At 38.9% G+C, this 12,500-nt stretch overlaps 2 protein-coding genes across 5 annotated transcripts in view; one reads left to right on the top strand and one right to left on the bottom strand.

The window, feature by feature from the left end:
• The window catches only part of LOC137988531 (uncharacterized), a gene marked incomplete at its 5' end in the record, with an annotated part of 670,231 nt that overhangs the window by 165,350 nt on the left and 492,381 nt on the right, over window positions 1-12,500 (bottom strand). The window lies entirely within an intron of this gene.
• Window positions 1-12,500, top strand: part of LOC137988544 (zinc finger protein 862-like) — a 47,626-nt gene that overhangs the window by 21,074 nt on the left and 14,052 nt on the right. The window contains exons 3-7 of one of the 4 annotated variants that reach the window (XM_068834544.1): window positions 1-125; window positions 588-834; window positions 2,849-3,023; window positions 3,697-3,833; window positions 6,470-6,559. The exon at window positions 1-125 is cut by the window's left edge and continues 827 nt beyond it. In XM_068834544.1, the coding sequence (XP_068690645.1) occupies window positions 2,963-3,023; window positions 3,697-3,833; window positions 6,470-6,559 (288 nt within the window). In that variant the 5' untranslated portion in view covers window positions 1-125; window positions 588-834; window positions 2,849-2,962. Of the gene's footprint in view, window positions 835-2,848; window positions 3,024-3,696; window positions 3,834-5,720; window positions 5,941-6,469; window positions 6,560-12,500 lie in introns of those variants that run through there. The other 3 variants (XM_068834545.1, XM_068834543.1, XM_068834546.1) reach the window with 3 other exon arrangements.

The raw sequence follows: 12,500 nt of genomic DNA on the forward strand, positions 1-12,500 counted from the left end.
TCAGATGAAAATTGTTCCTTAAGATGTATTTTTCAGTGAAGATCATACTAACAGTAAAATTAATTATTATTGTTTACTAGAAATTCTGGATTTCCTTATCAGAGTTTTGGCAAGGGCTTTTATAGGTGGGGTTGTTTTAAGCACTTCTTATCCATAGAAAGTGGGTTGCTAAGAGTCTAACATGTAGAGGCACAGTGGAGTAGCAGTTATCACAATGGACTCTCAATCTCAAGGTCACTTGTTTGTCAGGCCCAATCTCTGAGTGTAGTTTCCTTAGACGAGGAATTTTGCTCCACACTGTCTTACATGTATAAAATTTTCCACATGTATGCATGTAAATAGTACCAGCAACATGTTGCTGTTTGTGTAACCCTGCACTAGACTAGAATCATATCCAAATGTAGTGCATACTCTCAGTCACTTCATGCTACAGAAACTGGGATATTAGATCCTGCCGTGTGAGCCCTATCAGCTCGTCTCCAACCTTACTTCTTTTAAGAGGGTGAAAATCTTTATCCTGTAATGGATGATTGGTAATGAAATCATTGAATATCACATAAGATCACTTTGTTTTCTTTTTCTAAAAGGAGGCATTCACTAGAGTGTTCTGTCGGAATTATCAGAAAATCGCCAAGGCACTGGTACTACATAGGGAATCTCGTAGTGTGGAACAGTTATCAAACCGCGTGGTACATGTCAGTGTGCAGTTATTTAGTAACAAGATTTTTGCAGAGAAAGTACATGTAGTTCGTGATGATCAGAATCTTCTTCACATAATGGTGAAGGTTTTACATGACATGACAAGGCCATCACTTACAAATTTTAGAAGAGGAGGTATGGTTCATGTATATTTTGTACTTATGTTGTCATATGACCATTGTGACCAAAAGAACACAGATGTTATTTTGTTTTCATGTTACATGTATATCCTGCTGCTTGTGGGTGCTTGCTGACCTGTGTTGTTGCTGGCATCATCATCATCATTATGGTTATAATAAATTATCAGACATTATCATGACAATCATTGGTAGTTCAAATGTCTTCATCTTCATTGCCATCAATAAGTAAGTGAAGTAAAATTCAGGGAGTAATAATTATTGTGCAAGTGATTTCACAATCACCTGAGTGCACAGCATGAGGCTGATTTGAAATTACAAGGCTAGCACAATTACCCCTGAATTGTATGACAAGAGGTCCTATTACTAATTAATTGTAACTATAACAAAATGCGAGAAAATCAGAACAACATATGAGGATAAAAAGTCTTTGAATACCTTATCTTGTGAAAAAGTTAAAATTATATTTAATATGATTTGCAAACAGTAGGGAAACTGCAAGAAAGACCCCATCCAAGTGCATGTGATTGACACACAAATAGCGTAGGTATCCAGTTACAGGTATCCAATTTGGAGTTGTTCAAATTGGATACCTGTAATTGGACACCCAGATGATCGCTATCCAATTACATGTACGTGACAAATATAAGGCATGCACAGAACCAATCAGATTATACAATTTTGTAATAGTTACCATTATAATTATAATCATTAGTGATTATCACAGTTGTTAATTGTCATCATCATCACCATCATCGTTGTCTGTATTATTGTCATTGATGCTGACAGTATGTTCATTGTCGGCATCTTTACTTTCATTGTCGTCAACATTGTAATCATCATCGGTATCAGTCATTATTACATGACTATGTCCGTGAGCAGGCAAGATGAACCAAATCCTGTGCTGTGATTGGCTACCCAAGTGGGCTTCCATTGATACCAGTTTCGTATTAAACTAATGAACTACTGACGTTAAATAAATTGACTTTACTTTACTTTAAGATGGAGCTATCTTGCCCGCTCAGGATTTCTCACTTGGTCCCGCAAGATCAAAGATCATTTTTTGGTGTTTATTGACCAAGCTTGTTTGGTCAAGATGGCTGGATATTGGCCAAGTTCTTTTTTTACATGTTTATGGACTTTGACTCGGTCTCGTGCAGTCTAGAGCAAAATTCAGACAAGCTATTGATTCGCGGTATGGAACTCGCAGAACAAAGCAAGCCAAGTGAGACACTTCTCCTGGCTAATTATCATTGTTTGTCATTGGTCCATAAATATGCCAATGTCCAGTTATCTTGACCTCAAGCTTGGTCAATAACCCATATTTATTGTAATCATTTAAATCCATTGACTCCTGAACCACTCCTCATTGACGAATAAAATCATCCAGCATTAGACAGAGTAAAATCTATCAAAAATGTCTCAATCCAAGGAATCAATGGGTAAAGGTTAGCTATTGTATCATTGGAATAACTAAACCAGGCTACCAGTTCTTTGTGATTCATAAAAAGGTTCTGGATAGATTTAATATCTATACTTAGGAGAAATGAACACATACCGTGCATTTTTACCTTTCGACACACTCATCCGAAAAATTGGTTTTTGCCCTGAGTGGAACTCGAACCCACACCTCCTTGATTACTAGTCGGGCATGCTAAGCCACTACACCATCAAGGCTACCACACTGGCAACGCAGCAGATTAATGAGGTGACTTATCAGCGTGGGGATCCCTAGGGCCAGTGTGGTAGCCTTGATGGTGTAGTGGCTTAGCATGCCCCACTAGTAATCAGGGAGGCGTGGGATCGAGTCCTGTTCAGGGAAAAAACCAATTTTTCAGATGGGTGTGTCGAAAGGTAAAAATGCACGGTATGTGTTCATTTCTCCTATATATAGTCCATACCTTTCATTTGCCTCTGTGTGTCAAAATTTCTAACTTTCATGGATAGATTTAACTTGCCTGCAATTGCAATTCATCTGCTGTTGTCTAACATGCTGACTTTGCATTCTGCAGATGTAGCATCCAAACATGATGTAGTGAACTGCCAGGACAGAGCCCTGGTCAATCACTGTTACTGTTACTGTCAGTGACTTCATCAATGTATTGTCGCACAAGATAATTGCAGAGATGTTTATGCAGAACACTGACCTCATTAAGCTGTGGATGAAGTTCATTGGCCACTTGACAGGTACAGCTGATTGCATGCAGCATTTACAGTATGTTGTTGCAGCAAGCACATTGTGAAATTGATCATAATCATTATGATGACGTTGATAATAATAATAATAATAATAATTATTATTATTATTATTATTATTATTATTGTCATTATTATTATTGCCCTGATTTATCACAGTTGTTGAACTGGTATTGTCTTAATAAATATGGGTATAGTTAGTGATTAAACTGACTGCACAAATCTCAAATCTTAACATTAGAATATATGTCTGACAAAATTTTTACTAATCCTTCGGCTGCGTCGCCCTTCCTACCTAACCTTTGCAAGCATTTCCTTGGGATTTTGCTTAGAGGGGTGGGGTCATCAGTTATTTGGGTTAGGGTTTAGGGTTAGGGTTTAGGGTTAAAGTAAGCAGTTCTAAAAGATGAAAACAGCCTGGCAAAGTCATGCCGAAAGAATGTAGACATCCGGTCAAGTTGCCTGTTGTCCAGCCCTTAATGAACCCCCTGTCTTTGGTTATTACTAGTTATTACTATTTAACCCGTTTCCATCTTGCTTACAGTGTACAATTTGGGACAGTTGTGAAAGCTTAACCTTTACAGGGTAGTGAAAGCTAGGCTCTGGTTTGCACTGTACCTTGAATTCAGTTCTGACTTAGACTTTATGTGGTTTTAAATTCCAGGAATGAATTTAAATCTGCGCAAAATCTTGAGGTATGTTGAGTTTGAACCCAATACGTACTTCACCGCTTTCTCCGTGGAACTGAAGGCAGCCTCATCTCCTCTGTGGAGCTTCGTTAATAATGCCTGTACAGCACTGGTATGTGTTCTCATAAGTTATCAATTAATTTTGAGGGGGGGGGGGGGGGGTTGCATCACTACTAATTTGTATTATTATATGTCTCACAAGGACTGGGACACGAATTTGATAGGCTAAAATCAATATTGACCGCGGTCTACATTTTCGCATTTAGACCGCTAAGGTTTTGCGGTCAAAAAGTTGCAAACTAAAATGCAAAAATATTGAGTATTTTTCTCTACCAATATTTATTTATGGTAGTGCCAAAAAGCATGACAAGGAAAAAAAAAGGAGGAGCAAACTTTGGCAGAATTAAGTTCAGCTCATCGCCACTCATCACCGTTTGCAAGCAAAATGTCAGTTAGTACAAACCCAGTTACATTAAACTAATTCAATTGTTCTTGTTTGCCATATAATAAACATCTTATGAACAGAGCTTAGTCAGTCTGTATGGGAGAATCTTGACCTCGGTCGTGTGTACAGACCTCACTGTGTTGGGTCTGTACTCACGACCTCAGTCAAGATTCTCCCATACAGACCTCCTGCTCGGTTAATAAGAGCTTATTATTGTATGGCAAGCAATTTTCACGCTAAATGTAGCACTGTGCTTGGTTGATGTTTGGTTGGGACTTTACAGTACAGACGATTTCCATGAAAACGGTTGGTTTCCGTGTTTATCCTCTCTCCCGGAAAATTCAAGTTGAGCGAAACACAAAAAGTTTTAAAAAGAGGGATTTAATTTTTTCATCACAACCGTACAATTATAGCAAGCGGAATGTAGTTTACATGTAAAAGGTAACCGTTCAAAGCTCGCTGGTGGAAGACGAAGACGGCGAACTTCAACCAAGCGGAGAAAAGTGCTATGGCTCAAGGAAACGTTGTCATATAAGCAACAACTTTCTAACATCACTTGCTCAGGACCGTGCAGGGGGATATTGGCCCTTCTCGTTTTGTTACAGATCTCGCTGCGCTTGGCCTGTACGGCCACAACCTGGGGCCAATATTATTTAACAATTATTCGCCGACGGCGAAGTTAATATTGGTGAATATTTACCGAGATGTAGTCGAGGTAAATATTTCCCAATATTCACTGAGCCTGAGGCGAATAATTGTTTTAGTGTAATTTTCAGCGGTGAATATCACGAAAGTGCAAAACAACGTGCTAAAACAAGATAAAAAGGCACGAAAAGTGCTTGATTAGCTTAGCAGCCGCGCCTCCAAACTGTTATATTCACCGGGTAGCGCGGTGAATATGACAAAATTCTTTTAGTATAAATACACAGGTGATTATACAAAATCGTGCGCTCTCATTGGCTCGCTATCTCGGATTATCAGCCGATAATCACATCGACGGACAAAATGGCTGCCATTAGTCGTTTTGCCAGTGTAAGTGAAGATGATTTCGCGTTGAAATGTTTTTTTTTCTATAAGGTCGCAATAGTAGCAAGTATGATAAATACTGTAGGAAAGAGACAACTTTTTTAAAAGGCATGTTTCGGCATGCTTATGCCATCATCAGTTTAATGAGTTTCGAAGTGTGAACAGTTATAAAGTTTGTAAAGTCTACGGGTAGATGAAAAAATTATTACAACATGACGTAATACAAAAGCGGGTACTAATTACAGCGTTACACCAAACATCAAGGTGTAAACTAAAACGTGAGAAAATTGTTGTAATGCTGGAATTGTTTGTTAAGTTCCGGTTTGATCTTATTTATATAAAGGGCTTCTTTGAGTTTTAAATCAATTGAGTTGCTGGCAGAATCCAGAATACTAAAGCACGAAGGGGAGTATTTGTTCCTACATAAAGGAGATGTGTTGAAATGCTTAGAAATATGCGCGTTTTTATCGTTTTCTGTGTGTTCCTTTATCCTGGTACACACGGAAAGCGATAAAAACTCGCATATTTTTAAGCATTTCAACACATCTTTATGTAAGAACAAATACTCCCCTTCGTGCTTTAGTATTCTGGACTCGGAGACTTGTGCAAAAGGAACTCTTATTCGAAATGGGCAATTTTACATTCACACAGCAGCAATTTACAATTTATTGTGTGCTTTCCATTCAACTTTCCGGTTTAAGATTTCGTGCGTCCACTTAACTCGCAGGATGTGGGATAGAATATTAAGGTAGGCTTTTTCAGCAAAGAAAACAAAAACACGATATATGGCATAGAAATCGTCTTACAAACACTCCTTGATAAAATTCTGCTTCTTGAAAACTCCTTTTATATACAAAATCCAGCACGAACCCTGTGTTTATCAGCGTTTTCGCCCCAGGCCAATCATGTTTCGAGTTGCGGGATGAAAAAATATCAGCACAAATTCGATGCAAGTTGCAATAAACTTACAATTTTGTTGTGTCACAAGTTGCACAAAGAAAGTTGCGTACTGTAACATACAACGGCACGCAAATTTCTCGATGGGTTTTCGCTGCTTTGATAGTTGCGAGAAGTCAAGTGCTTCGGAATACCTCATGGGTTTTAATTTGGGGGCTAATTGCCCAGCATCATATAATCTGGAGGCTGGCTGTCCGGGGCTAATTGTCCGTGCATGTGGGGCGAATTGTCTGGATTCCGCGACGCTTGTTACAATTTGCGATAGACATTTCCTAGGTGTCCGGAACTTATTTCATTCAATTTGATGCACGTGTCTTTAGGCCGTTTCTTGCTTTGAGATTCCTCTGGAAGAAGTGATTCCCTCACAGCAACTTCTCAGAAACATTTGTGAAGACCTTATTCATATTCAGGCGAGTAAACTTATGTTGTTATTGCTCTTAAATATTTTGTTTGATGATACGATTTGTCTCTGTAACTTTTTTCGGATTGTTAGTAGTCGAAAAAGACAACAGCTAGCATTTTGGTAGAAGCTGGTAAGGGGCTGTTTACATGATTCCGGAATGACTCTCATTTGAGAACGAGTTCTGTCACGAAACTCATTCTGATATAATGTAAACAGCACTAGAAAGAGCACGTTTACTGTAATAACCCTACAAAGTTTCAGCGTATTAAGTGTTATATCAGCTGAGAAAATGTAAGTTGAAATTTGACAAATTTACAGACTTTTGTATGAGTGGGGGTGTGGCGTATACCCTTAGTCATACAAACTTCTGTAAATAAGGAAGAACCGATGACGAGCATTGAACAGCAGAATGCAAGATACGCAAGTCGGAAGATCATCACAGTTTTGTGAACGTGAATCGAACTCTCGACTGTGCGTTTGCGCTGCACTTGCTCTTCAGCTGTGTCGAGAAAGGTTGTCCAAAAGAAGCGTAAGAGCGACAATGCCGGAAGGTAGAATGGGAAAATATTCAGTATGTTGTGAACGCCCAGAATCGAAGATGCCACGACCGGACAGGAGGTAGTTTGGCCCAGTGGTTAGGGCGCTGGCCTAGAGATCCGGAGATCCCGGGTCCAAGACCCGCTCTGACCACTCGTTGAATTTGTTCCTGGTAGTCCCTGGTTCAACATCTCAGCTGCACTTGTAAATAGCCAACTGGTTTGCCTCCGGCCAGTTGGGATTCTTAACAGTTGTTGTTGTTGTGTTCTGTTGTTTCGTTGATTGTGTTTCATTGGCCCTGAAAAGCCCCTATGGGGAGCGGTCAATTAAGTATGTATTATTATTGTATTGTACCTCCTATGGCGAGCTATTTGGATGAAAGAGGTCTTAGGATATAGCGTTGCCTTGATGAAGTGGCAGTACGCGCAGACCTCTGTTGAAGCTCTCTCCCGCCATCACGATACCAAAACACGTCCAAAAACAAAAGTGTCCATTACCTAGCAAAAACGATGGCTCTGCACGTGCGCCATGATTTTTGGTACATTTCTCAAACTTTCTCTGCGAAACATGACATAAGATAAGCAAGGTTAAAGTATTCAGAATCTTGCTCTCTCTCCGTGAATTCTAACCCGTTGTTACTAATTCATGGCCTGGATCATTTGACTGAATTTTGAAACTCACTCACATCTCAATGTCAGTAACACAGCATGAGCATGTATTTCTACGTGACGTTTTCGATAGCACTGCCGTCTTGTTTTCGTTGATTCAAACTGACAGTTTTCCATAATGCCTTTCGGCATTGTCGCGTACGCTTTTATGCTTCTATTGGACAACCTTTCTCGAAACAGCTGTATCAACTGAGTTATCAAGCCAGCTAGAAGTTGGTGAATTGGGAGTTCAAGTGCAGCGCTATCACGCGGTGATGGCCTCGAATCCCTGAATATATTCAGGCTTGCTTGCAACTTCGTAAGTTGCTTACCGAGCTGAGGTGATCGTGATCTTCCGGACTTAAATTATTAGAGAGCTTTAGGTGTTAGGTAGGGTTACGTTACAGTGAGCGCGCAAACCAGCGGCATTTTGGCGGGAAAAGCGTAATACCGTCCTCATTTTAGTACGAGGTTTTGCAAAGATGTCGTCGTGTCAAAACAAGTACACAACGCGGTAGCAGTTTTAGCATTTTTCGATCAGCAAAAAGGCTCAGTTATCAGCAATAGGAACGACTGAGCAACCTATACTGCTAACAAAGAGAAAGATTAATCGTCCGCGTTATAAACTTTCTAAGTATTTTCGCAGTCAAATCCCGTACTCGTTCTCGTCGTCGTCCTAGAATCCTAAAGGTGCCTAATATTGAAGTACCGTTGTGGAGCTCTCGCAAGGTCGACGACTGCGCATGCGCCAGATAGGGAGCACAAATCGTGCATGAGACGCGAAGTGTCCATTTCGATCGTTTGATCTCGTCTTCTGCCTGTGTCACTTTATAACTCTTGACGGTGTGAATTTTGGAAGTGAGATCGTGGTGATTTAATTTAAGGAGAGACATCAGATCTGTGTAATATATTTGTGTGGAATTTTTGGGCCTTGAGATCCAAACCCAGTTAAATTTGTTTGGGAATATGCGCTGCAGAAACTAACGGAGGCTACGGTGAGTGTTCCATATTTGTTTTTGAAGCATGAAGTGTTCACAACGTTTGGTTCAGTTTGCATACTAGGGTATTGCCCATGCAATCTCTACAGTTTTCATCAACAAGATAATTTGGGCAGGGTTTTCTGAAATCACCTTTACAATCAATCATACATGTATTTACAATGCGTTAATTAAACGTAACATGTTCTAAGAGCATTATTTGAAAGTTGTCAACCTTCTCCTTGAACCAAGGCAGCAGTTCATTTAGAGTGCTGCCACTCTGCAATAGCCACTTAACCTCCTGACTGCCCCCTTAAAGCCAGCTGTCTAAAAGAAAACACCTTGCCAACTTGTGAAGTTGGAATGAACACAAGTACTGGCCAGAACTACACAGAAAATATTGAAGTTCTTTGTCCCTGTTTCAGGGCATTTCTTCAATGAAAAGGTAAATTGGTTGCAAGACTGGCCTCTGAGATTACACTCAGAAGAAGTTCTAGTTGCACAGTAGTGTGATCAATAACATTGTTTAATTTATTGCCATAGTTAGGCTTGATTACAGAATCATAAATACTTGCCCACCAAAATACCCTGTGCAATCAACTGATACACCCATGTTCGGGAGACTGTTGGCCTGTTAATTAATGGAACATCCATATATTAGGAAAAGGACAATTTGTTAAATAAAAGTAACGTAGAAATAGTCCAGGCCCTGCTTCCTGTTAATCCTAGGATTATTGACGGGGAAATACTGCTTCAAAGTGGCACCCAAGTGACTTAATTGTAGTCTAGCTTCCACAATCGCCAAATAATAGAGCGGTTTTCAATTGAGTGTCGAAAGTAATTAGTTAATTACTTTGGTTTATGATTACTTCACTCAGTGATTGGTTCAAAGTTCTCGCGCCATTTTTTCAACCAATCAGAAGTGAAACCAAAACCAATTGTGGCTCGCGCGTGCACATTTTCCCGCGCTTTGTGACGGCTACGTGTAATTACTTCGAGTTTTGATTGGTTTACTGGATGGTCTCCGTCCTTTTTGATTGATCAAAGTAATTACTTTGGTTTTGGTTTTACGACACTCATTCGAAAACCGCTCTAATGATCTATCATTATTGTAATAATGCAACACACTTGGTGTCAACATCTATGTCAAAACTTGGAAGATGGTATTTTTCTTTCCCCCTTGACTTGGCCATTATTTGCAAATGTTCAACCCAACGTCCAAGGCAAAATTATGGTTAGACTCAAATTTAAGAACATGTGTTAAGGCAAACAGTTAAAGGGAACCTCCACTAAAACAACAAAATAACTTTAAACCACAGAACATAATGTTTACAATTGGAATTGCTCAATCTTTTTCCAATGAAAACGTTTGTATTCGAGAAAAATAAATTCCAAAAACGCTCATTTTGGCTTTCAAATTTCATGGGCGTCGCCATCTTGAATAATTGTGACGTAACTTGGTTGCCCTATTGTTCTGATACAAAGAGCGATTGTTCTGGAACAATAGGGCAACCAAGTTACGTCACAATTATTCAAGATGGCGGCGCCCGGGAAATTTGAAAACCAAAATAAGCGTTTTAGGAATTTATTTTTCTCGAATACAAACGCTTTCATTGGAAAAAGATTGAGCAATTCCAATTGTAAACATTATGTTCTGTGGTTTAAAGCTATTTTGTTGTTTTAGTGGAGGTTCCCTTTAAGGGTCATTGGTTTTTGTGTGGTTTATAGTATGTTTATATGGTTAGCTCATCATGTTTTCTTTGTCTTGGTTGTGTAATAAGAATGACTTTTTGTACTAATTTTCACAGCCCCCATAAAAACTGATATGTGCAGTTTCCTGTGTCTAGGAAAATAATAATATCATTATGATATTGTAGATTATAGCATTGTAATATGCATTTCATGGACAATAACATTCATTTTCGTTTTTTGTCCTTAGGGAGATGGATCCACCTGGTATTATTTGCGGCAGTTTTGTGAAATATTAGCTCTAAAAGGAGCGAGAAGAAATTCAGCCTTTTTTTCTCAGCAATAAACCACAATAATCTTATTGAGTTCACTTTGTCCATGTTGGTAGTGTGGAACAAAAGACTGGATAAAGTCACTGAGAAATCCAGTCAATGTTGTTGAGTTTTAAGCAGTTTCTTTAGTACTCTTCACATTGTCAAACTTTTCAGTTTCTTCTTAGAACTGAATACCAGTCCTTAACCTTTTTTCAGTTATGAACGTTTTGGACCAGCACAGAACTTTAAGATGCCACTTTTTTAAATGTTGTACTTATAACACAAAATGGGGACAACATATTCAAGCAAAAATATCACAAATGCATGTTGTTTGCACCTGCACGCAAACTTTGTGAATGCTTTTGATCTGATGAGTTGCGAACCCAGTAATGCTTCAGATACATGTAGTGACGTCGAAACCCAGAACACCTCCAAACACATTCAATGACAAGTTGTCAGAGAAAAAATTAAAATCAAAAACAAACATCTTCTTGAGCATTGGGACCCACATGAAATAGCCCTTGCATATGTGTATTATACTGATGACTGGATTCCATCTACTTAATATACAATCATCTTTTTAGGATAATACCACCTACGCCAGTCGGCAGATAATGCTAGAGTGAACTTCTTGCTATACAGATGAAAATATTAATTTTGTGGAATGTCCCTTTCAGGGATGTTTCCTAGTTGTCTATGCTCTAAAGATTTTGTTCAAACTCATCAAGTACATTGTAGCATGCATGTGTGAAATGTCTCAAGTTTAGATCAGTTTTGCAATATGCACTGTGTTGTCTGAACTGATCCTTGTAAAATTTTTGTAGTTTCTTGTCAATTGTTAAATATGGAAAAAAAAGGATTTACTTTCTGAAAGAAAAATAACATTAATGACGTCTCTTGATCAGGTTAGGATCTGATGAATTTTTCTTTTAAAAGGCAAGCAAATCAAGGGGCAAATTAATTTTCTCTGAGCTGTTTAATGTCATTAAGTGGGCTTTCCAGGATGAAGCACTTTTTTGCCTGCTCTTTGTGTATCACAGTGTATAATCTTTTCACCGATTTATCTCAGTTTCTGTTGGGGCCGGCTTTCATCGCTCTTCTATAAATTTAACAAAAGATGCTGTGTAAAGAGCGAAAGATGTATTTTGCTTTCATGATAATTATAAATTCGTATTAAAATTTGGAGAAACGTGGAGCTCAATTTGCCTAAGTTCTTGCATCTTTGCATACTCCATTTTAATATCGCTTTCAGCATGCTTGCCAAAATATCTTTTGTAAGGGTGTCACCATTCACCACCCGGTCTATAATTCACCAGTTGTCTTCCTTTGTTGTTCAGAGTATTATAGAGAGTATCTGAAACGTCATAAGGTTTTTCAATGTCTCTTTACCAACACAGACAAAGAGGCATTGTCCTGTATCGCAACCACTCGGCCGGCGAACTAGTCTCCACCGATAAGTTCGAAGCTCTCACCAATTCCACCGACCGAACATCGCCAAAACAGGGTTTAAGGGAATTTCTGGTCCTCCCAGAAAACCAACAACTTGCAAAAACCGTTCGAGAAACTTGCGACAAAAGCCAACACTGTCAAAAAAGTAAGCATTGCAGCGCCATTCACCGTATAGTCACACGAAAGGTGCATTTACCGCGCGAAAACAATTTTTACACAATTTGTACACCACTTCAATTTTTGGAAAAACATCAAAACCCGTCAAAAATTGTGACAAAATCCTTATCTTTCAAACAGCGACCTTATTTTTTTGATTTAATCAACGGCTGTCATTT

The sequence above is a fragment of the Montipora foliosa genome, unplaced genomic scaffold, assembly GCF_036669935.1.
Source record: "Montipora foliosa isolate CH-2021 unplaced genomic scaffold, ASM3666993v2 scaffold_420, whole genome shotgun sequence".
NCBI lineage: Eukaryota > Metazoa > Cnidaria > Anthozoa > Scleractinia > Acroporidae > Montipora > Montipora foliosa.